The sequence below is a fragment of the Hemitrygon akajei genome, chromosome 27, assembly GCF_048418815.1.
Source record: "Hemitrygon akajei chromosome 27, sHemAka1.3, whole genome shotgun sequence".
NCBI classification, from domain to species: domain Eukaryota; kingdom Metazoa; phylum Chordata; class Chondrichthyes; order Myliobatiformes; family Dasyatidae; genus Hemitrygon; species Hemitrygon akajei.
The window spans coordinates 6,728,546-6,754,369 of NC_133150.1; the positions used below are offsets into that span (position 1 = coordinate 6,728,546).

General features: G+C 41.1%; 1 protein-coding gene across 3 annotated transcripts in view; it reads right to left on the bottom strand.

The window, feature by feature from the left end:
* Positions 1–25,824, bottom strand: part of ilrun (inflammation and lipid regulator with UBA-like and NBR1-like domains) — a 132,314-nt gene that overhangs the window by 33,811 nt on the left and 72,679 nt on the right. For all 3 annotated transcript variants that reach the window (XM_073030314.1, XM_073030317.1, XM_073030316.1), the window contains exons 3-4: positions 1,155–1,352; positions 446–774 (exon numbers count right to left, since the gene is read on the bottom strand). In XM_073030314.1, the coding sequence (XP_072886415.1) occupies positions 446–774; positions 1,155–1,352 (527 nt within the window). The remainder of the gene's footprint in view (positions 1–445; positions 775–1,154; positions 1,353–25,824) is intronic.

Sequence of the window (25,824 nt, forward strand, 5' to 3'; positions counted from 1 at the left end):
TCTGTCATCATCCAGGGAATGTATGGGGTAGCAAGGAGCTATGGGGGGAGGGGTGGGAGGGGAGCTGAGAAAGCTTACTGACACAATGCATACTTACAGTCCAAGAAAAGAGATGATATTTTTAAGAGGAGAGAATGTTTTGAATAGATTAAATCCAGTTGCGATAAGTTTACAAGACAAGATAAGAAATGCTATCAAATTTGAATGCAACCCCACTAATCCAGCAATTGCTTCAGCAGTTATGGTTTACTTTCATTACAAGTTAAAAGATAGACAGCCTTCTGTTGTACCCTGCCTAGAGAATGACTTGCCACAGGGATCTTCAGTGGTTCTTCACAAAATAAAAAGGAAAAGCTCGTTCCTCACACCATTTCTTAAGTCACTCACACATGCATATAAAAATAGAGATGGGGCAAACAAAATAAATCAATCATTCTGTATTTACCTGACTGTAAGTCACCACTGATAAGTTGCTAGAGTGACTGTTAGGGGAGATATTTACAGAGTTCTGCGACAGTCCATTTTGATCTTGTTCATTTTGGTCTTCATTTGGGGCCCATGCATTTTTACTAATGACATTTGTACTTTGGCCCCCAGGGTCCTTCACACTGTTGTCATCAGATTGCCGGTTTTTCTGCGGTGAAGCGAAAGGGTTAAAATTGCCTTCAATCTTGCGACAGGGTTGTGAAGAAAATTCTGTTTCAAATGAAGAAAGCTGCTGTGTAACTCCTAAAAGGCCTCCGATTTCTACACTCAGAATCACCCAAATCACATCTGAAAGTGACACAAAATATGGAATCATGATTAGCTTGGCAATTGTTTTGTTTGCAACTGAAGCGGTCTTTGTACACCAGTCTAGTGCTGAATTTTGTGACTATTTCCCATTTAAAATAGAATCCCTGTTAACAGAAACATTTTTTAAACCATACTCGACATAGTAGCATTTAGGACACAAGCAAATAAAGATTAGAAGCAAAAAAAAATTACTTGTAGATTACCCTCTATACACAGAATTAAAATCCCAAAACAATTAATAGTTCATAATCTCAGGTTCATTGGCCATACACAATAACCCCACATTTCAAGAAAGCCTCAATGTGCAGACCAGGTACATTCAGGGAGAAAGGCAAAACATCATTTGTATATCGCATTACCTCCAAAGTAAAGCCCTGTAGCTGTACACATGCGCCATTGCCCCTGGTACATTGCAGGCGTAGTTGGACTTCGCATCTGAACACTGACATCGGTAACTTCCTGAGGCTCCAGTGATCGGACCATCACCATATTAACATGACCAAACTGGTCCCCTCCTACGTATTTCAAGGACACACCAGGAGGCCATTGCTCCGTGCCTAGAAGAAAAGGCAAAAAGGATATTCAAACTATTTCAGACCATGAACGAAATTCTAATACACTGAAATAAATGCAGCATTAAAAATAATTTTGTACACAATCCACAATGAGATGCAACAGAAGGAAAAATCAAGCACACCAAGAACAAATTCAAAAGAGCCGCAAAATAAATAGGTGCATTGATAAAGGTCATTCACAGTCTACAACTTCAGCAGGATCTGCACATTTACTTTTAAATGCAGCTTTTTTCTTTGAGAAATTAAAATATTCTTTACAAATGCAGTTAATGCAAGCCATCAGTAATAACCCACTCTCAAATCAAGGAACAAATTTAATCAGCTCACAATTTCACAAATCATACCCCACCCAGAAAGAACCCTCTCAACAGTCTTACCTGGTTTGAGTCAATACTAAGAAACTGAATGTTAGCTGATTTCCATCAAACAACTTTCACTGTTAACAATGTTCATGATTAGTGCAACTGGTTACCAAGCTCCTTTTATCAGGTCTTTTCAGTTACAAACACCCTTTGTCAGACACCACAAACTCACGAGCAAATATTGCAACTGGACTACCATAATTTGAAGTTCAAAAGGAACAGAATGTGAAAATTTCATATCCCTATATCTTCATTCACTTAGATCGCCAAATCATTTGATAATGTTGAATGGGAAAATAAAGTATAGGTTATCAAAAACTGAACAGAAAAATTTCAAAACAGTAGAAGGTTAAAGTGACAATTCTCAAAAACTCAACCATACTATCATGGCAATGCCAATAACTGCATCAACTTGTCCTCAGCTGTGCCACTTAATACTTTTTGTCCTAAATTTCAGATACCAAAGACAGATTATGCTATCCATAGTTCATCCTGTACTCTCTTCCAGGTCAGAATGTTATGAGTTAATATCCCCACCCAAGAGACTGGAGAACAAAAAAAAACTCCAGGTTGAGGGAGAGCAGACTGTCAAGAGATACCACCTTCTCAAATAATATTTTGAACTGAGATTGTGTCTGCTTTCTTACCCAGAAGTAAACCAGGCTAAACTCCTTCCCATTGGCCTTTCCAAAACTTCTCTTATTCAATCATCCAGTTATTCATACTTTGCAGCAAAGTTCACTACAATAGTGACAGCACTCAAAAAGTACATTGAAATGAGTAAGGTACTATATTCCACATATGTTTCTGATTTGTAAGCTGCTAATCATCAAAAGCTCGCATTATTAAGCATTGGCAATGGAATAAACAATCAAAGGGAATGAAACAAATTGAAGCTACTGACTTGATTTGAGTTTGCAACCTTTGGTCATACGACTTCAGGAAATGTCCTAGAGATTATGGAAACATGGAGAATGGGAGAAAATTCATTTCAGCACTGCTAATTGAACAAGGGGACTATGTTACTGTTACCCTTTATCTCAGAAAGTCCAATTGAAATGTTCAGTAACAGATAACTTCAAGTGCTTTGCAGATTTCTTTGGAAAATAGATTCGATTTGGCTTGCTTTATAAATGCCTAAATAGCATTATCCATTCCATTATTTACACTGTACTCAAGTCTAATATAGATCAAATGATACGTCAACATCATTCTACAAAATATTACACAGTTCCATTTGCATCTGGATAGAAAGTATATGCTTGAATACAAGGATCATTTATTGATTTAGGTACTGTGCAGAATAGGCCCTTCCAGTCCTTTGAACCACATGGTCTAGCAACCCCTGATTTCATCCTAACCAACTAAGTCACGGGGCAACTTACAGTGATCAATTAACCTACCATTATGTCTTTGGACTGTGGGAGGAAACGGGAGCACCCAGAGGAAATCCACGCAGTCATGGAGAGAATGTACAAACTCCTTACTGGTAGCAGCGAGAATTGAACTGGGTCACCTGTATTATAAAACATTCTGCCAACCACTAGAAAGATGAATGTAGACTCAATATAGTTGCTAAAAAGAAAACCACTGATCTCCAGTAAATTGTGCTGGTCAGAACCAGCAATTTTCATTATTATGTTTAAATATGCCAAAACCTTTTGCACTAAAACATCACAACTAACTGCACACAATTTACTTAGATCTATTACTCTGTCTGGGAAACTTAATTAGGATTGTATTGGGACACTCCAAATAGCACCCTCTGGCTTCACCATCACACTAAGATGTTGATGCAATCAAGGAGGTGGTGTGAACAAGGGAAGAACATGAGGAGGTTTGGTACAACACCAGTCATGACTAAAGCTTGCTCAATATACTACTTATTAAAATATTTACAATGTTAAGCATCAATCCAAGGGTAATTAAGAAACACATTATACAGTCTGATGCAATGATCTTGATGAACACAAGCCTACATTCACTGCTGTGACCACATCCTGCTGTCTAGTCAAGACAGATCTTGCTGTGCTCAAGGAATCAAGAACTCTAGCAGTATGGTCTTTTGCTTGGAGGGGTTTAAAAGGCACGATGAATGAAACTATACATGTAGTTACTTTAAAAACATCAGTCAAAGAACTATCAAAACAAATGTCTTCTAACACAAATGAAAATATTAAACAAAACCATACTTAATGAATGTTTCGCCTGCGCATTTGAAAACCACATCGACATAAGGAAATCTGTAAACTGGCACAGTTTACTATGCAGAAATACATTTACAAATGAAGAGATCCTAGAATCATTTTGCTTCAGTCGAAGTTGTGACTGTGGGCTCAATTTCAACATTTAAGAGAAGTTTGGGTAAGTACATGGATAGGGGGTGCAAGAAGGGCTATGGCCTAGGTGCAGGTCAATGGGGAGAGGTAGAATAATATGGCATGGACTAGATGGGCCGAAGGGCCTGTTTCTGAGCTGTAGTACTCTATGACTCTAAGTGCATATATACAGGCAACTCCACTGGATTTGTACTTTTGTAGAAAACAAGCTGCTCATTTTTTTTAATTGCCCTTGACTGACATGTTTATGGTATATAATAATGTCTGGCAGCTAATCTTTTTCTGAGCAGTTCCCATGAGAAGCATCTCACACACAGTCATGATTTTTTTAAATGGCAAAAATCAGAAATAAAACTGACAATACTAAAAACAGTCAGCAAATTAGTCAGCATATTTGGGGGGGAAAAAGAATTACCGTTTCAGGTCAAAGGCCTTCATCAGGAGGAGAAACGGTTAATGTTGTAGAAGAAAGGTTGAATAGAGGAAAGGGAACTGCTCATAGAGTCAAGCTCAGGTTGCCATGGGGATAAACTGTATTGGTCATTTGTTCAATTGGCAAATGAAAGTTAGGAGAGAGAAAAAATGTAACGAAAAGAATGAGGACAGGTGATAACTGGGAATATTGACAAAGGAACATGAAAAGGTGAAGAATACAGATACCTGACACAAGAGCGTGCAAATGCTTAAACATGGTGCACTTGTGGAAAGAAATAGACAGCTGACATTTCAGCTTGAGAGCCTTTTTAGGGGGTGAAAGATGGAGGAGAGATATCTAGCACAGAGAGGTGGTGGAATCAGGGCTGGCAAGTGATAGGTGGCTGCAAATAAGAAGGTGATAGACAGATTGAAGAGGGAAGAGTGGAAACAGCAACAGAGACAGAGGTGAAAGGTGAAGGCAATAAAGGGCTGCAGATGACAGAATCTGATAGGAAAGTGGAGCATGGACCCAAATAAGAGAGGCAGGTGGGCAGACGGTAACATTAGGGGGAGGGGAGCAAATGGGTGTAGGCAATGGCAGATGGAGTGGGTGCCAGAGGGGAAAGGAGGACATTAAAACAGGGTGGTGGCGAGGTGCGTGATGAGGGAACCCCCCCCCCACACACCCTCCCCCATCTCATACCTCCCTTTCACTTGTTTATATTGGCTCTTTTCCCTCTGCACAGTTAATCCTGATGCAAAACTTCAGCCAACCCTTCCCTCCACAAATGCTGATCGACTTACTGAGTTTCTCCAGTAGTTTGTTTTCTCATGAGAAATTTCATGCCATGTTGTCTTGCGTTGTGGCAGCCTGACAAGGTAGGGTCCAGTACAGAGACTTCGACTGATATTTTCAGTCTCTTGAACAGGTCTATCAGCACCAATTTAAATTGTAAATAATTTGAGTAATTTTGATTTTTTTAGTTGTGTGGTCACAAAGGCCATCAAAAGTAACACCAGTTACCAAAATGACCTTTTGCTCTAATGAGCATTTTTTCTTATTGTGCTAAAAATAAGTCAGTCATAACCATGAACAGCTCAGCCAGTGAAACTTATACTATAGCCCCACAATATGTCTTGAATCGGTACTACATGTTGAAAGCTCATAACAGTGACACTGGTAGAAATAAACAGTTCTGTCAGTTTCTAAGAGGCTGACCATTGTTCGGGGGTTTGAGTTAATGACTTACATGGGTGAAATTCAAGTAAAATGTTTTTCCCCCTCGATCTGAACAAAGGAAAGCCCTGCAAAGTCTTCAACAGTTTGGAAAAAAAACATTTTTTTTTAAGAGATTCATATCTGAAATTTGCAGTTCTAGCATACTATTTATCAATCAAAATCTCATTTTCTTTCTCTGCCACGTATTGATCGAGCATAGTATTGCTACTGTTTCATTTCTTGAATTCAGTTTAAGATATAGCCATATTTTTTGTTATTTTCAAAGACTGAAAGCCTTCCTTAAAATGACCAACTAGCAAAGCATAAAATTCAGAAAGGAATTCAAAAATGGACAGAAGTTCACACACTCAAAGTAAAATCATTTGCTCATTTCATGCAGCAACACAAAATTTGCACTCAAAGAAACTCGGTTCGAAAAAGGTAGATTCAGATTTAGATTTATCACAAGTACATCATGACAGACAGTGAAATGCCTCAGAAGAGCTCGGAGCAGCCTGCAAGTGGTGCCACACTTCTGGCACTAACACTGCATGCCAACAATACAGGACAGAATGCAAAAAATACCAAGCAACAAGAGTGAAATAAGCCACAAAATGCTGAAGGATCACAGCGCAGGTCATTAAGTATCTATGCAGAGAAATCAACAGCTGATGTTTCCGGCTGAGGTACTTCTCGGAAGGAGGCTCTAGCAGTGATAACGGAGAGCAGAAATAGCAGGGGTTCATGGGAGTAATTCAGAAGAGTTATTTCATCCCAAAGAAGCAGCAGCATTCCAAAAAGATGAAGCAACAACGGGTGACAAGGGAAGTCAAAGGCTGCTTTAAAGCATGAAAGCATAAAATATTACTGAAATTAGCAGGAAGCGAGATGATTGAGAAGCTTTTCAAAACCAACAAAAGGCAACTAAAAAGAATATGGGAAGAAAAGATGAAATACAAGGGTTAACTAACAAATAATACAAGAGAGGAAAAGACACCTAAAGCAAAAAAGAGAGGCAAGAGTGGACATCAGACTGCTGAAAAATGATGCTTGAGAAGTAGTATGGGGAACAATAAACTAAATAAGTAATTTGCTTCCGTCTTCACTATGGAAGACAGCAGTGACATGCCAGAAATTCCAGAGTGTGTTTGGGACAGAAGTGAATGCAGTCACTTGTACTATGGAGAAGGTACTTTGGAAGATGATAGGTCTGAAGATGGACAAGTCACCCGAACCGGATGGACATCCTAGAGTTCTGAAAGAGTCAGCTCAAGAGATTTGAGGCACTTGGAGTGATCTTTCAAGAATCAGCAGATTGGAATGGTTCTAAAGTACTGAAAGATTGCAAATGTCGAAAGACAGGATTTACAAGGCTGATTTTGGTAAGATTTTTCAGACCACTGTACACAACTACATACAGTCGGCCCTCCTTATCCGTGGGGGATTGGTTCCAAAATTCGCAGATGCTCAAGTCCCTTATTTAACATGTATCAGTGCGGTGGTCTTTAGGACCCAGCAGAACCCCGGACTTTATTCAACATGTCTCTGTGCAGTGGACATTAGGACCTGGCAGCGCAGCTCTGAATCCGCAGTGTTTCTGTTCACAAAAATAATCACGATCGCGATTGAAAGTAAGGTGGAAGGAATTGTGATGAGCAAACCAAGCTGAGATGGAGTCCAGAGTTGACTCCCCTGTGAACTATGCTGCTAATGAGAGAGAGAGAAAAGAAGGGGAGGGAGGCATCCCGCACAGATGAGAGAGAGAGAGAGAGAGAGGCAAAGACATGATTTACTATTATGGCTCCTTGGCTGATTGTTTACCTTTGCTCCCAGGACACTTTTGCCTGCTTGTAAGATTTTTGCAGAGACAGCAAGGCGGAGCCGGTTTGATGGACAGCTGGTGGACAGCAAGTGATGATAAAAAGCAGGTCTGCTAAGACACAGACAGACACACCATGGGACACTGAATGAGCGTTGTGCACCCACGTGAAGGTGGGTGTTTGAAGGATCGATTCAGGGAATCGATCAGTGGCTCACAGTATGTGAAGGTGCAACCGGTGGGGATTTGTTTGTATGTCCACCCTTGCCTGGGTGACAGATCTACCACTGAAGAACGGTCTTACAGGGGTCACAGTCGGTGACCATAACAGGACAGAAAGATAACAGAAGGTTCGACGGCAATGGCGTCACCTCTCACTCTCTCTCTTTCCAATGGTACACCAGCAACTACCTCGACCTAAACTGAACTGAACTCTTCACCATCGTAAGACTATCCATTTACCCCAAGACTTTGAAAGAGCTTGGTTTTGATTCCTATTTCCACATTTCTGTATATATCATTGCTAACCTGTTCCATAAATTTGCATTTTTATAGTACTGTATTACTTAGTTTACTAATAAACACTATTAATTACAGTAATACCAGACTCCAATGTGTATTCCATTTCTGCTGATTCGGTAACCCGGTCACGGGGTACATGACAAATTGGGGCCTTTGTCCAGGATTTGAATGTCAAATTGGGGGGCTGTTGAATTGATTGGAGTAAATTCCCTTAACTGATTTGGGTGTGTGGAAAGCAAAAGGAAAACAGCAGAAATGGATGTTGAGGATTTTCTGTCAAGACCAGACCCTGCAGGTTTAAAGAAGGCTAAAAAAGGATGAGTTGTGGCAAGTTGTGGAGGCCTTGAAACTCACGGAGGTCAAGAAAGCGATGACTAAGGTGGAAATACAACGGAAGATAGCTGAATATTATGTCATGATGAAGGCATTTGAGGCAGAGGTGTTAGAGCACTTTGCTGTAAAGGGGAAAGGGGAGGTCCAGGTGCGTTTGGAACAGATGAGGCTAGAGAGACTTAAGTTAGTGGCAGAAGAAGCAAAGCAACAGAGAGAGGAAGCAGAAAGACAGAGACAGTTGGAGAGGGAGAAATGGCAACACGGGGACAGATAATGTTAGTCAGATTAGGTAGGTACCTCTATTTGAGGAGATGGAAATTGATCGGTACTTCCTACATTTTGAAAAAGTGGCTGTGAATCAAAAGTGGCTGAGAGATAAGTGGGCTGTGTTGATACAAAGTGTACTTAAAGGAAAGGCTCAACAAGCGTATGCGGTGTTGTCTGCAGAAGCTGCAGATGATTATGATGAAGCAAAACAGGCTATACTTAGGGCTTACGAGTTGGTACCTGAGGCCTATAGACAAAAGTTCAGAGACTCAAGGAAACAGTGGAATCAAACGTTTACCGAGTTTGCATACGAGAAGTGTATGTACTTTGATCGTTGGTGCACTGCAGAAAAGGTGGACAAAGATTTTGACCACCTGAGGGAGTTGATTCTAATCGAAGAATTTAAAAGTTGTGTTCCGGATAACATCCGGACATACCTGAATGAGAAGAAGATTAAGACCCTATCAGAATCTGCTAAGTTAGCAGATGAATATGCCTTAACCCACAAGGTAAAGTTTTCTCCAAGTAAAAGCTACCAGAGGGGTAGTAAGGATGGCAGAGAGAGCCCACTGGCTAAGTCAGAGAGTAAGCCAGGGAATAGCGGAAAGCGTAAGGAGGATGAAAAGCAGTCTGGAGTGAAGTTGCCCAGTTTCACGTGTTATAATTGTGGGAAAGCTGGTCACATAGCGTCTAAGTGTTTTGCTCCAAAAGAGATAAAGGAAAGGGAAAGGCACCAACTCCGACTGCCTGTATTAAGCTAGCTGAAATGCTGCTAAGGGAGGAGGAGTCAAGCCGAGTTCAGGAAGGATGCGAGAAATTTATTTCGAACAGGTTGATATCTGTGAAGGAGGGGTCAACCCCAGTTCCAGTGAGAATCTAGAGAGATACTGGGGCTTTTCAGTCCTTAATCTTAAACAGTGTGTTGGAATTCAGTGCTGAGACAGAGACTGGTGACATGAATGTGATAGAAGGGATTGGAAAAGGGACCGAGGCCGTACAGTTGCATAAAATATTTTTGAAATGTGACTTAGTATCCGGACCAGTCACGATAGGGGTATGGTCTGCACTCCCGATACGCAATGTGGATGTCTTACTCGGGAATGACCTGGCCGGGGGAGGGGGAGGTAAATGTGTTCCCAGCAGTTCAGCTCACGAGTAAGCCAGAAAAGGCTGAGAACCCGCCCATAGATTCTGAAGTTTATCCTGCCTGCGCAGTAACCAGAAGCATGGCAAAAAAGGCTGCTGAGACAAACGTTGATCTATCCGAGACTTTTTTACCGTCCCTGTACCAACAGGAGTTAGAGGATAGTAAGGCCTCTAATAATTGCATTTTAAGACTTTGCCAAGAAATGGGTGTAGAATATGAAACGCATCTCTACGACATGGAGTTCACTGGCTTTCAAGAGGACAAGTCTTGAAGCACTTGTTCAAACTAAGCACAGAAGTATCATTTTTTTTTGAAAGATAAAAAAACTCAGCATTGGATCAGTTTGAAAAAAGGACTGTATCCATGGGTTGGCTTACCTGGTAGATATTTTTAACCACATGAAAGAAATAAATCTATCAATTCAAAGTCCTGAAGTCACCATTATGGAAGCTACTGAAAAATGACCACCCTTTCTTGGTGAAGCTACCGATATAGAAGAGAGTACAGGCCAACATCTTCGCAAACTTTTAAATGCTGAAGGAAGATGGTGTAGAGATACAAAATTCTCTGTCAATTTTTTTTGAAGAGAGGCATCGACAAACACCTGGAAACACTTCGGAACTATTCAGAAGTTACTTGCATCTTAATAGTATTGCAGTTGAACCATGGATCTGCAATCCTTTTCTTTATGATATAAACTGTATCAAAGATGTTGATCTAATAAAGATGAATTTCTTGATCTTAGGACAAAAAAACACAATTGGAGTTTACTTCAAAAAAACCTTTGCAAATTTTGGTATGGTATTCCTTGACAGAAGTCTATACTCGATTTTTTTTAAAATTCCATTTGCAACAAAATAATTTTGCAAATCAGGATTTTCAACACCTGTAATCCTCAAAACAAAAAAAAATGGAAATTGAATGGATGTCCAATATGACGTGCATGTTACTTTGTCAAAGACCACCCCAGTTTAATGTTCTTATTTAAGCTAAGCAACAGCAGCATTCACACTGTCTTTAAAAAATAAAATGTAATTTCAACTTGCCCACATGTTAAATGTAGTCATGTTACTTAATGCATTAATAAAGCATATATATCACTGAATTACAAATCTGTTTTTAAATACTTCAAAAACTGTATTTCAATATAATTGATTTTTTGTAATCCCATGCATTTTTAAATATTTTTAAAAACATGATTCTGTGAAATCCGTAGGCCTCACCACACTTCCAAAGGGGTCCATGACATAAAATAGTTAGGAACATCTGAGCTAGAGGGTAGTGAATCCGTGGAATTCATGACCTCCACAGCTGTCTGTAGTAAAGTCTTTGGGTACATTTAAGGAGGTGGTTGATAGGTCTAAACTAGCCTAATTTAGACTAGTTTACAATTTTCCACTGCAACACAGCCATGAGATATGAGGTAAACCTGTACACCAATCATGTGGTAGCAACTCAATGTATAAAAGCATGCAGATATAGTTAAGAGGTTCAGTTGTTGAATGGTCACAGTGTCAAAGGTTATGGGAGGAAGGCAGGAGAATGGGGTTGAAAGGGAAACTAAATCCTCTCAAACCCATGGTCAAGAGAAATGGCAAAGCAGACCTGGCCTTATGCTGCTCCTCTGTCTTTTGGAGAAAGTCTTGGAAAGATGAGAATTTAAGTAATGGTACAAGCAATAAGGGGTTTCAGAGATCTGGATGCAGAACCTCAGATTCTTCTACTTGGAATAAAAAAGATTAAAGGGCCATATATTCAATTGGTGTTCAGAATACTGAGTACCTTCAAGAGAAAGGGCAAAACTGGAATTTATCAAAAGTCTGGAGAAAATGGCACAATGGCCTCTTCTCATATTATATAATTCAATGAAAATGTTAAACTTTTCACTCCATTGCATAACTTAGACTAGCTTACAATCTTCCACTGCATCATACATTCATGGCCACATTATGAAGTATACCTGTACACCATCTCATTAATGGAAGTATATAATTAGCCAATCATATGGTAGAAATTCAGTGCAGATATGGTCAAGATATGCATGCAAATATGGTCAAGATATAAGCATGCAGATATGGTCAAGAAGTTCAATTACTGTTCAGACTGGACATCAGAATAAGGAATAAATGTGATCTAAGTGACTTTGACTGTGGAACGATTGCTGGTGCCAGATGGGATGGGGTTTGAGTACCTCAAATTGCTGATCTCCTGAGTCTTTCCCGCAAACCAGTTTCTAGATTTTACAGAGAATGATGTGAAAAATAAAGAATGTAGTGAGGGGCAGCTCCATAGATGAAAGCTTCATGTTAAGATGAGAGAGGTCAGAGGAAAATGGCCAAACTAGTTCAAGCTGACAAGAAGTCAATAGTGACTCAAATAACCATGCGTTACAACAGAGATGTACAGAAGAGCTTCTCCGAATGCACAACACATCGAACCTTGAAGTGGATGGGCAGCAGAGGACCATACGGGTTCCACTCTTTACCCAATGCAGTACAGGAGTGGAACCCAGAGGGTAAATTCCTGCTTCTTCTCAATCAGAAACCAGAACAAGTTTTGAATGTACTCAGTACTTGAGCCTCCATGTTCTTGTGCATGCCCAAAGATTTGTTACTTTCTTCTAGCTTTTGAGAAATTTCTCATTGGTCCTGATAGGTTGTACCCTTTATGCTGAGATTGTCAGCAGAGTTCTAGACGCTATATCAATTCTATATATAAAAATGTTTGTTTCAATATGATAACCTTTTCCAGACATCTAAATGCAGGCCAATTCTATTTAACTACTTTTCACATAAGAAACTCAGCATCCAGATTGTAACCTGATGAACCGTTGCTGCAGCTCCTCTGACAAGCCCATCCAATCTTTTGTGAGGAAACAAGATATTTACCCAATATTCCAGCTGCAGTCTCATCAGGCCTCTTTACCCTTGTATTCCAATTATCTAGCTATAAAGGTGAATATATCAGGTACCTGATGAAACTATTTTCACCAATGTCTGTACAGATTGAAGATCCTTTATCTGAAATTCCAAAGTCTGAAAACCTCCAAAATACAAAAAATTTTTGGAGTGCTGGCATGACACTAGAAAGGCTCCCAGGCGATATGCAGGTCTCTGCGTACCACAGACAGCTCTGAAAAGTGGCCTCACAAATGTAATGAACAGAAGGTAATGAAAAATACAAAATACTGCATAAAGCAAAAAATGAAGATCTCAATCATGAACTGAAAGAGTGGATTCATCAGCAACATTGTGAACATATCCCACTTTAATGGTGTGCTGATCATGAAACAAGCAAAGATCTATCATGGCAAAGTGAAAATTGAAGGCAATTGTGAATATTTAGCAGATTGGTTGCTGAAATTTAAGAAAAGGTACGGCATTAAATTTTTAAAGCATATGCTGATCGTGAAGCAGAGAAATTCAATGATAAGCTTACCAAGATCATCGCTGATGAAAATCTAACACCAGAACAAGTCTACAATGCTCTGCACAGAAAATGCCGGAAGAACTCAGCAGGCCAAGCAGCACATATGGAAAAAAATGCTACAGCTGACAGCCAAGGTCCTTCCTCGGGGCTGCAAGACAAAGCTGCTTATCGGAGATGGGAAAGGTGGCGGGCGGGTGGGCGGTCCCAAGCTATTTCATTACATATTCTAAAATCCAAAATGAAAGTCCTGAGAGAGGTCTCAGTCCGAAACATTGACTATTCTCTTCCATTAATGCTGCCTGGCCTGCTGAGTTCCTCCAGCATTTTGAGTGTGTTGTTTAGAGCAGCTGCAGATTTTCTCTTGTTTGTGATAAGTCTACAATGCTAATTGTTTTTATACCTTACATACAACTAAAGAAAAACAAAATACAAATACAGTGCTGTGTAACCTTTTAATCACAACACTGTATCAGAGTTGGATTGAAAGTCTGCCATTGTTTATTGTTGTTGAACAACTGATTCAGGTATTCTCCTGATGCTGCTGTGCTGTTTTAGTAATCATAAATACTATATTTTCATTATACTAATGGTATGCAATATTTTTACTGTTAAGTACATACATGTGATGAAGTGCGGAACAAAAACTGCTTACCAGAGATGGAAATGATAGTGATTCCAAGATCCCAAAAAAAAATCCCAAACTAAAATCCCCCAAAAAAATCTGAAACACTTTGGATAAGGGGTATTCAACCTCCAAACACTATCAACTTCAACTCTCTCATTCTCAATCTCATAATTCTCATAAGTACTCAATCTAATCATCTTCTCCAAAGTGGATAATCTTACATTTTTTCCATTTCATATATGCTATGTTACTTAAATTGCCTCCCAACCCAATTTGTTTTATATTGTCAGTGAACCTGGATACATTAGACTTGATCCCCTTAACAATCTGTCAAATAATTGAATAACAGCAGAGGTCCCAGCACTGATCCTTGCAGCATGCTGCTTGTCAAAGCCTCCCAACCCAAAAATGACTCATTTATTTAAACTTTGCTTGCTTTCCCAGACCAATCTCCAGTTGACACCTGTATATTTATACTCAATACCATACATTCTAACTTGCTTAAATAATCTCTCAAGCTTCATCTGAAAGGTACCAGATGCACTGCCTCACAATTCTTTATATTAATCAGCCTGCTCATGCCTCAACTGCAGGCATTTTGAAATAGCTCTGCTATAGGTCTTGATGTCAAGCAAACCACAGCATACATGGCATAAAACAATTTTTGGGATGCTTTTCTGTGTCTATACCAATAATTGAGGACAGAATACCATCAATGATTCAATGGGCTGGACACAGGCCAGCTCTCCAATCAGTGCTGCTCTCGAGTGTTTGCTCCCTGGAAGACAAGTTGGATTGCCTTCGGCTGCAGAGATGAGGAACTGCTGCATGCTTGTTCCTGCAAGAATGTGGCTCCAGGACAACATCCCATGCACAATCAATCTTCACTTCGGGGACTTGTACCAATATTATTCTGTGCTATCTTAAACACTATGTGCTGTGTGCCACTGCACGTACTGTGTTATGCAACTTGGCCCCAGAGGAAAGCTGTTACGTTTAGCTCCAACTTCAGTCTCAGTTCCAGACTTTCCTCCAACTATATTTATCGCTGTAGCAATATTTAGATAACTGTAATATTACACCAAATGCATTCAATGAACCTACATCATCAACTTACTCATCTCTTGTTGCAAGCAAAAATATAACACATCTTGCCTTGCACAAATTTGTGGTTGGTCTTCCTGACTAACATTCATTTATCAATGTTTAATGACAAAACATGATTTTAAATTGAAATCAGTACTGGCTTATTATTAGCACATGCACTGACATAGGGAAAAGCTTGTCTTGCATATTGTTGATACAGATCAGATAATACACAGTACATTGCACTAGACCATGGGTTCCCAACCTTTTTTATGCCATGGACCAAAACCATTAAGCAAGGGGTCCATGCAGCCCAGGATGGGAACCCCAAACTGGAGTAAAGTAAAACAATAATACAGAATAAAGTGCAAAAACTACCAAAAAAAAAAGTATAGTGCAGGTAAATAAAAAAAGGCCAAGATCATAACAAGGTGGATTCTAAGATCAAGTGTTCATCTTATCATTGAGAAGTCTGTTCAAAAGTATGATAAGAGCAGTTTAGAAGCTGTCCTCGAGCCTGGTGGAACATGCTTCTAAGCTTTTAAGGGAAGAAGAGAGAACGTCCAGGGTAGATGGGGTGTTTCATTATGCTGGCTGCTTTTCAGAGGCAGCGAGAAAGATAAGCAGAGTCCATAGAGGGAGGATTGTACCTGTGATGTGCTATTGTCCACAACTCTGAAGGGTCTCAGCCCAAAACATCAACTTTTCCATAGATGCTGCCTAGTCTGCTGATTCCCTCCAGCAGTTTGTATGTGTTGCTTGGATATCCAGCATCTGCAGATTTTCTCGTTTGAAAGGTATTTGTGAGCTTCCTTTGCCATGATATCAACGTGGCTGGACCAGTATAGGCTACAGGTGATGTTCACACCGAGGAATTTGATGTAAGCAGGGCATGTGCATGACCTCCATTTCTGAAGTCAATCAGCAGCTCGTTTTGTTGGCATTGAACGCAATCTTGTTATCAAACCACCATATCAGTGGGCTCTCTATTTCTTCCTGTACTCTGTATCATTGTGATTTAAGATGCTGCCCACCACAGTGTTTGGGGATGAGTTTGCTTGGAAGAACAGTACTGCAGGCAGAACTGCACTGAATAAACAATAGTCAAACGTAGATGTCTTTACTTGCCAGATGCTCCAAAGATGAGTAGGACCAGGGACATGGTATCCACCGTAGACCTGTTTCAGTGGTAGGCAAATTGCCATGGGTCAAGGTTGTCTGGAAGGTTGGAGTTGATATGTGCCATGACCAGTCTCTCAAAGCACCTCATGATGGTAGACGTTAGAGCCACTGGGCAGAATTCATTAAGGAACATTGATTTGATTTTCCTTGGAACTAGGATGATAGCTCTCACTCTCCCATTGGACCTTCACTCAACCCTGGAACATAAAGTTACTCCAGGCAAACTCAGCCACAAACTCCAGATCCTGGGAGTTTATGCCTTCCTCTGCAACTGAGTCCTTGATTTTGACACATAGGCTGCAATCCGTAAACGAGAGAGAGCAACACCTCTGCCACAATAATATCTTGTTTTCTTACAATGGTCAGGGTCACCTGATTTGAATATTGCAGACCAAGACTTGAGAAGAGACTAGATCTCCCAGTACCATTGTTTCTGGATTGGAAACGTTCTAATCATCCTCAAGTACAAAATCTTCAGCAAACTTGCTGATGAAGTCTAGGATAATAGTGACATACTCCTCTAGGTTGGCAGACGAGTCATCATTAAACATGGCCCAAATATATATTTTCAAATACATAAAGAGCAACAGAGGCAAGAGCAGATATTAGACAGCTGGAAATTATGCTGGAGATGTAGTAATCGAGGACAAGGAAATGGCAAACAAGTTAATTATTTACCGTACCACCGTGGAAGACAAGAGCAGTATGCCACAAGATTGAGAATGTTGGGAGGAAGAAGTGAATGCAGATGGTACTACTAAGGAGAAGGTGCTTGGGAAACTTAAATGACTTAAGGTAGATAAGTCACCTGGACCAGACAGACGACCCTGAGAGTCCTGAAAGACATAATGCCATGGTTTCTGGATTGGAAAATGTTGCAGAGTAATGCATAAACTCCCAGGGTCCGGAGTTTGTGGCTGAGTCTGCTTGGAGTAACATTATTTAAGGTGAAGAGATTGTTGAGGCATCAGTAACGATCTTTCAAGAATCACAAAATTCTGGTTTGGTTCTGGAAGATGAGAAAATTGCAAATGTCATTCCACTTTTCAAAAAGGTAAACGGGGCAGAAGAAAGGAAATTACTGGCCAGTTAGCCTGACCTGAGTGGTTGGGAAGATGTTTGAGTTGTTTGTTAAGGGTGAGGTTTCACAGTACTTAGAAGCACATGATAAAATAAGCCAAAGCCAGCACAGTTTCCTCAAGGGAAATCTTGCCTGACAAATCTGTTGGAATTATTTGAAGAAATAACATGCAGAATAGACAAAGGAGAATTGGTGGATGTTGTGTACCTGGATTTACAGAAGGCTTTAACAAATACTGCTTAGCAAGTTAAGACTCCATGGTATCACAGGAAAGATATTAACATGGATAGAGCATAGGCTGATGGGCAGGGGGCAAAGAGTGGGAATATTGGGAGCCTTTTCTGGTTGGCTGCCAGTGACCAATGGTGTTCCACAGGGTCAGTGTTGGGACCACTTCCTTTTACGTTATATGTCAATGACTTGAATAATGGAACCGGTGGCTTTGTGGCCAAGTTTGCAGACGACACAAAGATAGGTGGAGGGGCAGGTAGTGTTGAGGAAACAGGGAGGCTGTAGAAGGACTTGGACATTAGGAGAATGGGCAAAGAAACCGTAAATGGAATGCAGTGTCAGGAAGTGTATGGTCATGCACTTTGGGAGAAGGTATAAAACGGTCGGTTCATTTCTAAAAGGGAGAACATTTTTAAATTCAAGGTGCAAAAAGACGAGTCCTCGTGCAGGATTCTCTGAAGGTTATCTTGCTGGTTAAGTTGGTGGTGAGGAAGGCAAATGTAATGCAAGCATTCACTTCAAAAGGAATTAAATATAAAAGCAAGGATGTAATGCTAAGGCTTTAAACAGGCACTGGTGAGGCCTCAGTTAGAGTATTGAGAGCAATTTTGGGCCCTTATCTAAGAAAGAATGAGTTGACATTGGAGAGGGTTCAAAGTAGGTTCACGAAAATGATTCTGGGAGTGAAAAGGCATGTCATTGATGATGTTGGGCCTGTACTCACTGGAATTTAGAAGAATGGGGAAGGGATCTCATGGAAACATATCGAATATTGAAAGACCCAGATTAACTGGATGTGGAAAAAGATAGTTCAAAAAGTTGGGGAGTCTAGGACCAGAGGGTACAACCTCAGAATAGAGGTATGCTCATTTAGAACGGAGACCAGGAGGGGTATCTTTAGCCAGAGGATGGTGAATCTGTGGAATTCATTGCTACAGGCACTGTGGAGGCCAGGTCACTGGGTGTACTGAAGACAGAGTTTGAAAGATTTTTGAGAAGCCAGGACATAGAAGGTTTTGGGGATAAGGCAGGAGAATTGGGTTGAGAGGGAGATGAATCAGCCATGATCAAATGGTGGATCAGACTGAATGGTCTAATTTTGTTACTATTTCTTATATTAGGACCAGCTGACCAACTAAAAGCATAGCTTGATCTTATACTTCTTTCATAACCTTACAATAATTTGGTTTAATCATAATTTTACAAGACTTAATACTGAATGCCTTATTAATTATACATTTTAATTTCTGATCTGTTTTAATTACTTTTGTGCCTTGCTTTCTTGGTGTATCAATGTCCTGTTTAATACTTCCCTTTACAAATCACTACGCCACACTTGCAGTGCAAAATCACATTGTATTTTTTCAATTCTTATCTCTGAAGCTTTTGTGTTCAGTTGTTACAAAGGGTGTAATTATAAAATGTCACATATATTGGCACAATTTTCACCAGACATGCGTATAGAGATTACATTTTGTAGTGGTAATGTTGACAGGAAAATTAAGTTAAATAAAAATAGAAAATACTTGGAATTCTCTGTTGGCCTTTCAACATCTGTATGAAGTGCAAAAGAATTAATGTTTCTGGTCAGGAGTCCTTTGAGAACAGATTGTCAAGCATTTTCTGCTTTTAATTGATATTTCCAGCATCAGCTCTAGTTTTTTTCTGAAACTTTCATCCAGTCCAATTAGTTTCCAACTCTGCTTTGCTTTTATTCAAGCTGGTATGAATATATTTAGTTAGCAACTTCTTAGCTCTTAATTGCAGACATACCCCTTAGTTAACTGAAATTTACCCAAATTACAATGCAACATCTCAATTCCATTTTTTGTACTCGGAAATCACCACTTTCAACTCTGTTTTACTCAGCATTATGTTTGCTCATATGAGCAGGAAAGCACTTCTTTATCTGCTGGTGATAGAAGATATTGGGATAGCTTATTCTACTACCAAACTCTACCTCTTTTTCAATGTCTCAATTATTGGCTGTCTATTGCTGTCAAACACTTGTCCCATAATGAATGCAACCAGATCTTTCAGCAAAGAAAAGCTGGAAAGAACTCAGCAATTCAGGGAGCATCCGTAGAAAGAAATTAATAGTCTGTATCCTCTACTGTTGAGATGAGACCACACCTTATATTCCATCTGAGTCACCTCCAATCTGGTGGCATGAACATCGATTTCTGAAACTTCTGGTAATGTCCCCACCTCCCCTTCACCATTCCACATTCCCATTTCTCTCTCTCACCTTATCTGCCGCCCATCACCTACCTCTGGTGTTTCTCCCCTTTTCTTTCTTCCATGGACTTCTGCCCTCTCCTATTAGAACCCTCTTCTCCAGTCCTGATGAAGGGTCTTGGCCCAAAATGTCAACTCTTTTCCAGAAATGTTGCCTGGCCTGCTGTTTGGAGGTTGAGATCCTTCATCTCAGTTAAACCTTTACAAACACTGTCATCTGTCTTGCCCAATTCTTCCCCTCTTGCCTACAAGTTCCACAATTTGATTACATATTCTATCTCAGAAAGGCCTACCTACTATCATAACCATATTAAAGACATCAAAGACACCATCTTTGCTAACCAGCATTGACTCCCAAGATCTTATTTCAATGCTGCAACCTGTTCACAGAAACATGTTCAGATTGTGACCTTTTACATATGCACCTGGCCTTTGGCCAACTGCAGGAAAATATATCAAGATGAATTTGGCCTCAACTGAAATTGAGGCCAAATGGCTCCTATATTATATCCTTCCTATAATGTTGATGAGAGGGAACAGATTAAATTCTGAAGGATGCAGAGAGGACTGAAGGATTAGTAATCAAGATTATAACAACACGAGTTGTTTCTTCATAATACAGACTGATCCATGACTATCAAGATGTATGGAAGGAAGTTCCCTTTGCTGGGATCTGACAAAGTTTTAAGACAAATGTCATAAGGAGCAGGGGGAACATTTCCCCCACCCCCACCCCCCCCCAAACACCCAGAGATTCTTGGAGACCTGGAACTCACTGTCTGAAAAGCTGGTTAAAAATGAATTACACAGCCTTTTTAAAAAAAATATCTGAATAAACAATCTACAAAGCTGCATAACAAGACCTTGACCTGCTGCGCCATAACTTTTTTTGATTGAATTGTTAGCCTTCAAATGATCATGAAATACCCTACCTGAACATCTCTGCCTTCAAACAACTAAAATCAACCCACTCAATGCAAATAAATTTGTCTTTACAGCTACTAAATATAATGATAATTCCATTTTGCCAAAAGCATGTTTGAAAAGGCTATATCTCTAAGGCTCTACGCAGAGTTTGCACCTTAGAGGCAATAATGAAAGAGTTAAAACTCAACTTGAGAATGACTGTAGGCTTAAAAAAAATCAACGCATTTAAAGGGGAAACACTAAAGCAGTGCCAGAAATATGGATCCTGTCAGAAAGGCCTATGTCCAGTAAGTGACAACGAATAGGTTTATTGCCCTCCAAAGTTTTATTACAAAATCAAAACAAATTACGGTAACACCATAAATCCCTCCATTACTTTGACAATTTCTAATTCACTTGTCAAAACCCCTTCAACTGCACCATGAACATACAAAGCACTTGACATGTCCATCTCACATCTACGGAATCAGAGGCTCACCCTACATTAGGCCTACAGAGGCCTAACCAGTCCTTACAGCATTCACCCAGCTGCAAGGTCCTCATAATCATAACTTCTTCAATTATGCTCCTCCCAAATGCTGTACTCATTTTTTTGTCCACTTGGCTGTCATTCCCCCCACCCCCCCTTCACCCAATCTACCTCTGACATTCCTCTCTGGATTTTATCTCCCCCTCAAGAACCATCAGTATCCACAAACTCACCAATGCCCACTGCTTATCTTGATTATAATTATTCCTCATACCCAAACTCCAATGATGCCACATCCCACATTTGTTCCTCTGAAATGTCTTCTTCCTTAACCATGGTTTCCCTTCCACCATAGCAAAGCCCTTGATTGGATCTCATCTATTAACCACACCTCTACTCCTCCTCTTTCTGGAGCAAGAATGGAGTCATCATACTGTCATGACCTTCCATAAAATCATTCAGTGTAACATAATTTGCACCAGCCCCAAACAGATTCCACAAGTGGACATATTATCCTCACATTTCAAAGGCATCACGTCCTTTATCACTCCCCTGTCCACTCATCCATTCCTGCCTCCCAATCCCTGCTCAAATGGCATTTTCCCATGCAACCAAATGAGAATAAAACCTGTCCTTTTATTTCTTCCCTTCCCATGTAAACAAGGGCTTGAACAGAAATTGGTCCCAGAACACATCCTGCACAATCAGGAAAGCTCATCAATACCTCTACTTTTGAAGAGGCTGAAGATTGCTGCACTTCACATATCTATACTCACGTCATTCTATGGATGTGTAGTAGAGAGCATTCTGCCAAGCTACAACATTGCTTGGTATGGAAACTGCACTGCAGCAGACAGGAAAGCACCAGAACAGGTAGTAAAAAGTGCTCAATGCATCACTGGCACCAGCCTACATACACACAGTGCTGAGTGTAAAAATATATTAGGGCGTTGAAAGGTCAAGGAAGAGGAAGTGTTGGGTCTCTTAATGAGTACCAAGGTGGATCTCCCCAGGGCCTGATAGGATTTACTCCAGGTTACTGACGGAGGCAAGAAACAAGATTGCCGAGGCCTTGACCAGCATCGTCATGTCCTCTCCAGGCATAGGCGAGGCCCCAGAAGACTGGCGAGTGGCTAATGTTGCACCTCTGTGTAAAAAGGGAACAAGAGAAAAACAGAAAATCCTTAGAACTAGAGACCTGTGAGTCTCACATCAGTTGGAGAGAAATTGCTGGAGAAAATTCTTATGGATAGGATATACGAGCATTTTGAAACCTGTGGCCTAACTAGGGAGAGCCAGCATGGCTTTGTGCATGGCAGGTTGTGCTGTACCAACTCAGTCGAGTTTTTTTGACAAGGTGGCATGAGGGATTGATGAGGCTATGAGAGTGGACATTAACTGCATGGATTTTAGTAAGGCATTTGACAAAGTCCATCATATATAACCATATAACAATCACAGCACGGAAACAGGCCATTCCGGCCCTCCTAGTCCGTGCCGAACTCTTAATCTCACCTAGTCCCACCTACCCGCACTCAGCCCATAACCCTCCACTCCTTTCCTATCCATATACCTATCCAATTTTACCTTAAATGACACAACTGATCTGGCCTCTACTACTTCTACAGGAAGCTCATTCCACACAGCTATCACTCTCTGAGTAAAGAAATACCCCCTCGTGTTTCCCTTAAACTTTTGCCCCCTAACTCTCAAATCATGTCCTCTCGTTTGAATCTCCCCTACTCTCAATGGAAACAGCCTATTCACGTCAACTCTATCTATCCCTCTCAACATTTTAAATACCTCGATCAAATCCCCCCTCAACCTTCTACGCTCCAATGAATAGAGACCTAACTTGTTCAACCTTTCTCTGTAACTTAAGTGCTGAAACCCTGGTAACATCCTAGTAAATCGTCTCTGCACTCTCTCTAATTTATTGATATCTTTCCTATAATTCGGTGACCAGAACTGTACACAATATTCCAAATTTGGCCTTACCAATGCCTTGTACAATTTTAACATTACATCCCAACTTCTGTACTCAATGCTCTGATTTATAAAGGCCAGCGTTCCAAAAGCCTTCTTCACCACCCTATCTACATGAGACTCCACCTTCAGGGAACTATGCACTGTTATTCCTAGATCTCTCTGTTCCACTGCATTCCTCAATGCCCTACCATTTACCCTGTATGTTCTATTTGGATTATTCCTGCCAAAATGTAGAACCTCACACTTCTCAGCATTAAACTCCATCTGCCAACGTTCAGCCCATTCTTCTAACCGGCATAAATCTCCCTGCAAGCTTTGAAAACCCACCTCATTATCCACAACACCTCCTACCTTAGTATCATCAGCATACTTACTAATCCAATTTACCACCCCATCATCCAGAAGGTCAGGATGCATGGGTGTCTGGATTCAGAAATGGTTTGCACAGAGAAGACAGAGGGTAGTGGTTGAAGGGACTTACTCAAATTGGAGGCCAGTAATTAGTAAAGTTCTGCAGGGTTGTGCTGGAACCTCTGCTGCTTGTGATGTATATAAATGACCTGGATGAAAATGTAGATGGGTGGGTTAGTAAGTTTGTGGATGATACCAGGATTGGTGGAGTTGTGGATAGTGTAGACATCTAGCAAAGAATACACCACAATTCAGACCAGTTGCAGATATGGGCAGAGAAATAACAGATGGGTTTTAAACCCAGACAAATGTGAGATGTTGCACCTTTGTAGGGCAAATGCAAGGAAACATTTCAAAGTGGATGTCATCGAGCACTCTGGGTTCTCCATTTTCCGAGTGGACAGGTAAAAAAAAAATCCTCTTTGGGCAGAATAAAGGAGGAGGGGAATGCTTCATGGTCAACAATGCCTGGTGCAACCCCCCCCCCCCCCCAGAATGTACATGCACTCAAATCCTTTTGTTCCCCAGACCTGGAATACCTGGTGCTGCTGTGCAGACCCTATTGGCTGCCTAGGGAGTTCATGGCTGTTATCATCACAGCGGTGTACATTCCGCCGCAGGCCTACACTGACCTGGCTCTCAAGGAACTGCACTAGACTATCAACACGCTGGTAACTGCATACCTAGACACTGCCTTCATCGTAGCTGGTGACATTAATCAAGTCTCGCTGACGAAAGTCTCTCTGGTTTTGTCAGCACATCCAGGTGAGCACTCATGGAGATCAGACTTTTGACCACTGTTAACACTCCCTTCCGCAATGCTTAAAAAGCTCTCTTTCACCCAGCTTCTGGAAAATCAGGTCACTCTTCGATCCTGCTTTTGCTGACATGGAGGCAGAAGCTGAAACAAGAGGTGGCCATAGTTAAAACCTTCCACCGTTGGTCCGACCAATCGGCCTCCATGCTGTAGGACTGCTTCGATGACGTTGACTGGAATGTCTTCCAGGATGAGGGTGTCTCCGAGTTCACTGATGGAGTCACATGCTTCATGCGGAAGTCGACGATGTTGTCCCCAAGAAGTCAGTCAGGGTCTTCCTGAACCAGAAACCCTGGACTGATAGTTCCGTGTGAGCAGCACTTAACGCATGACATAGAGCTTACATCGCCAGCGATCAGCTAGAGCTCAAGAAAAGCAGCTTGTGATCTGCACAAAGCAATATAAGGACAAGATTGAGTCAAGATTCACAATGAATAGCACATATGACTTGTGGCGAGGGCTGCATACCATCCATATATATCATATAGTGGTGCTGCCAACATCGCAGCCTCTCTCCCAGATGAGCTGAATCGATTTTATGCTCGGTTCAATGTCAAGACTCTGAGCCTCCGAGGAAAGCCACCGCTACAACCTGCAACCTGGTCATCTCTGAGGTTGAGGTACACAGATGTTTCCAATGAGTGGACAGTCGCAAGGCTGCGGGACCAGACGGCATCCCAGGGCGGGTACTCAGGATGTGCACGGCACAACTGGCAGGTGTGTTTACAGACATTTCTAATCTCTCCCTCTCCTAGTGTAGAGTGCCCTCTGCTACAAATTATCCACCATTGTCCCTGTACCAAAAAAGACCAAGGTAACATGCCTGAACGACTGGCGTCCTGTCACACTCACCTCAATAATAAACAAATGCTTTGAGAGGCTAATCAAGGATTACATTTGCAGCTTGCTACCACCCAAACTAACGACACAACTGGCCAACAGACGACGCAATAGCCACCGCTCCACATACCATCCTTACACATCTGGAGTAGGATGCTTATATGAGAATGCTGTTCCTGGACTACAGTTCAGCATTCAACACCATAGTTTCATCCAGGCTTGACAAGAAGCTCAAAGACCTCAGCCTTCACCCTGTCTTGAGCAGCTGGATCCCGGATTTCCTGTCAGATTGCCGGCAGGTGGTAAGAGTGGGCTCCCTCACCTCCACCCCTCTGACTCTCATTACAGAAGCCCCTCAGGGCTTTGTACTTAGTCCCCTCCTTTACTCCCTGTATACCCATGACTGTATCGCCACCCACAGCTCTAATCTGCTAATCAAATTTGCCGACGCTACACTGATGGCCTCATCTCAAATAATAAAGAGGTGACTCACAGGGAAGTTGTCATCTCTTTGACACAGTGATGTCAAGTAAACAACCTCTCCTTCAATGTCGCGGAAACAAAGGAGCTGGTTGTGGATTACAGGAGGAATGGAGACGGGCTAACCCCTATTAACATCAATGGATCTGGGGTTAAGAGGGTAAACAGCTTTCAGTTCCACACTATCCAGATCACCGAGCACCTCATGTGAGGTACAACAGCAC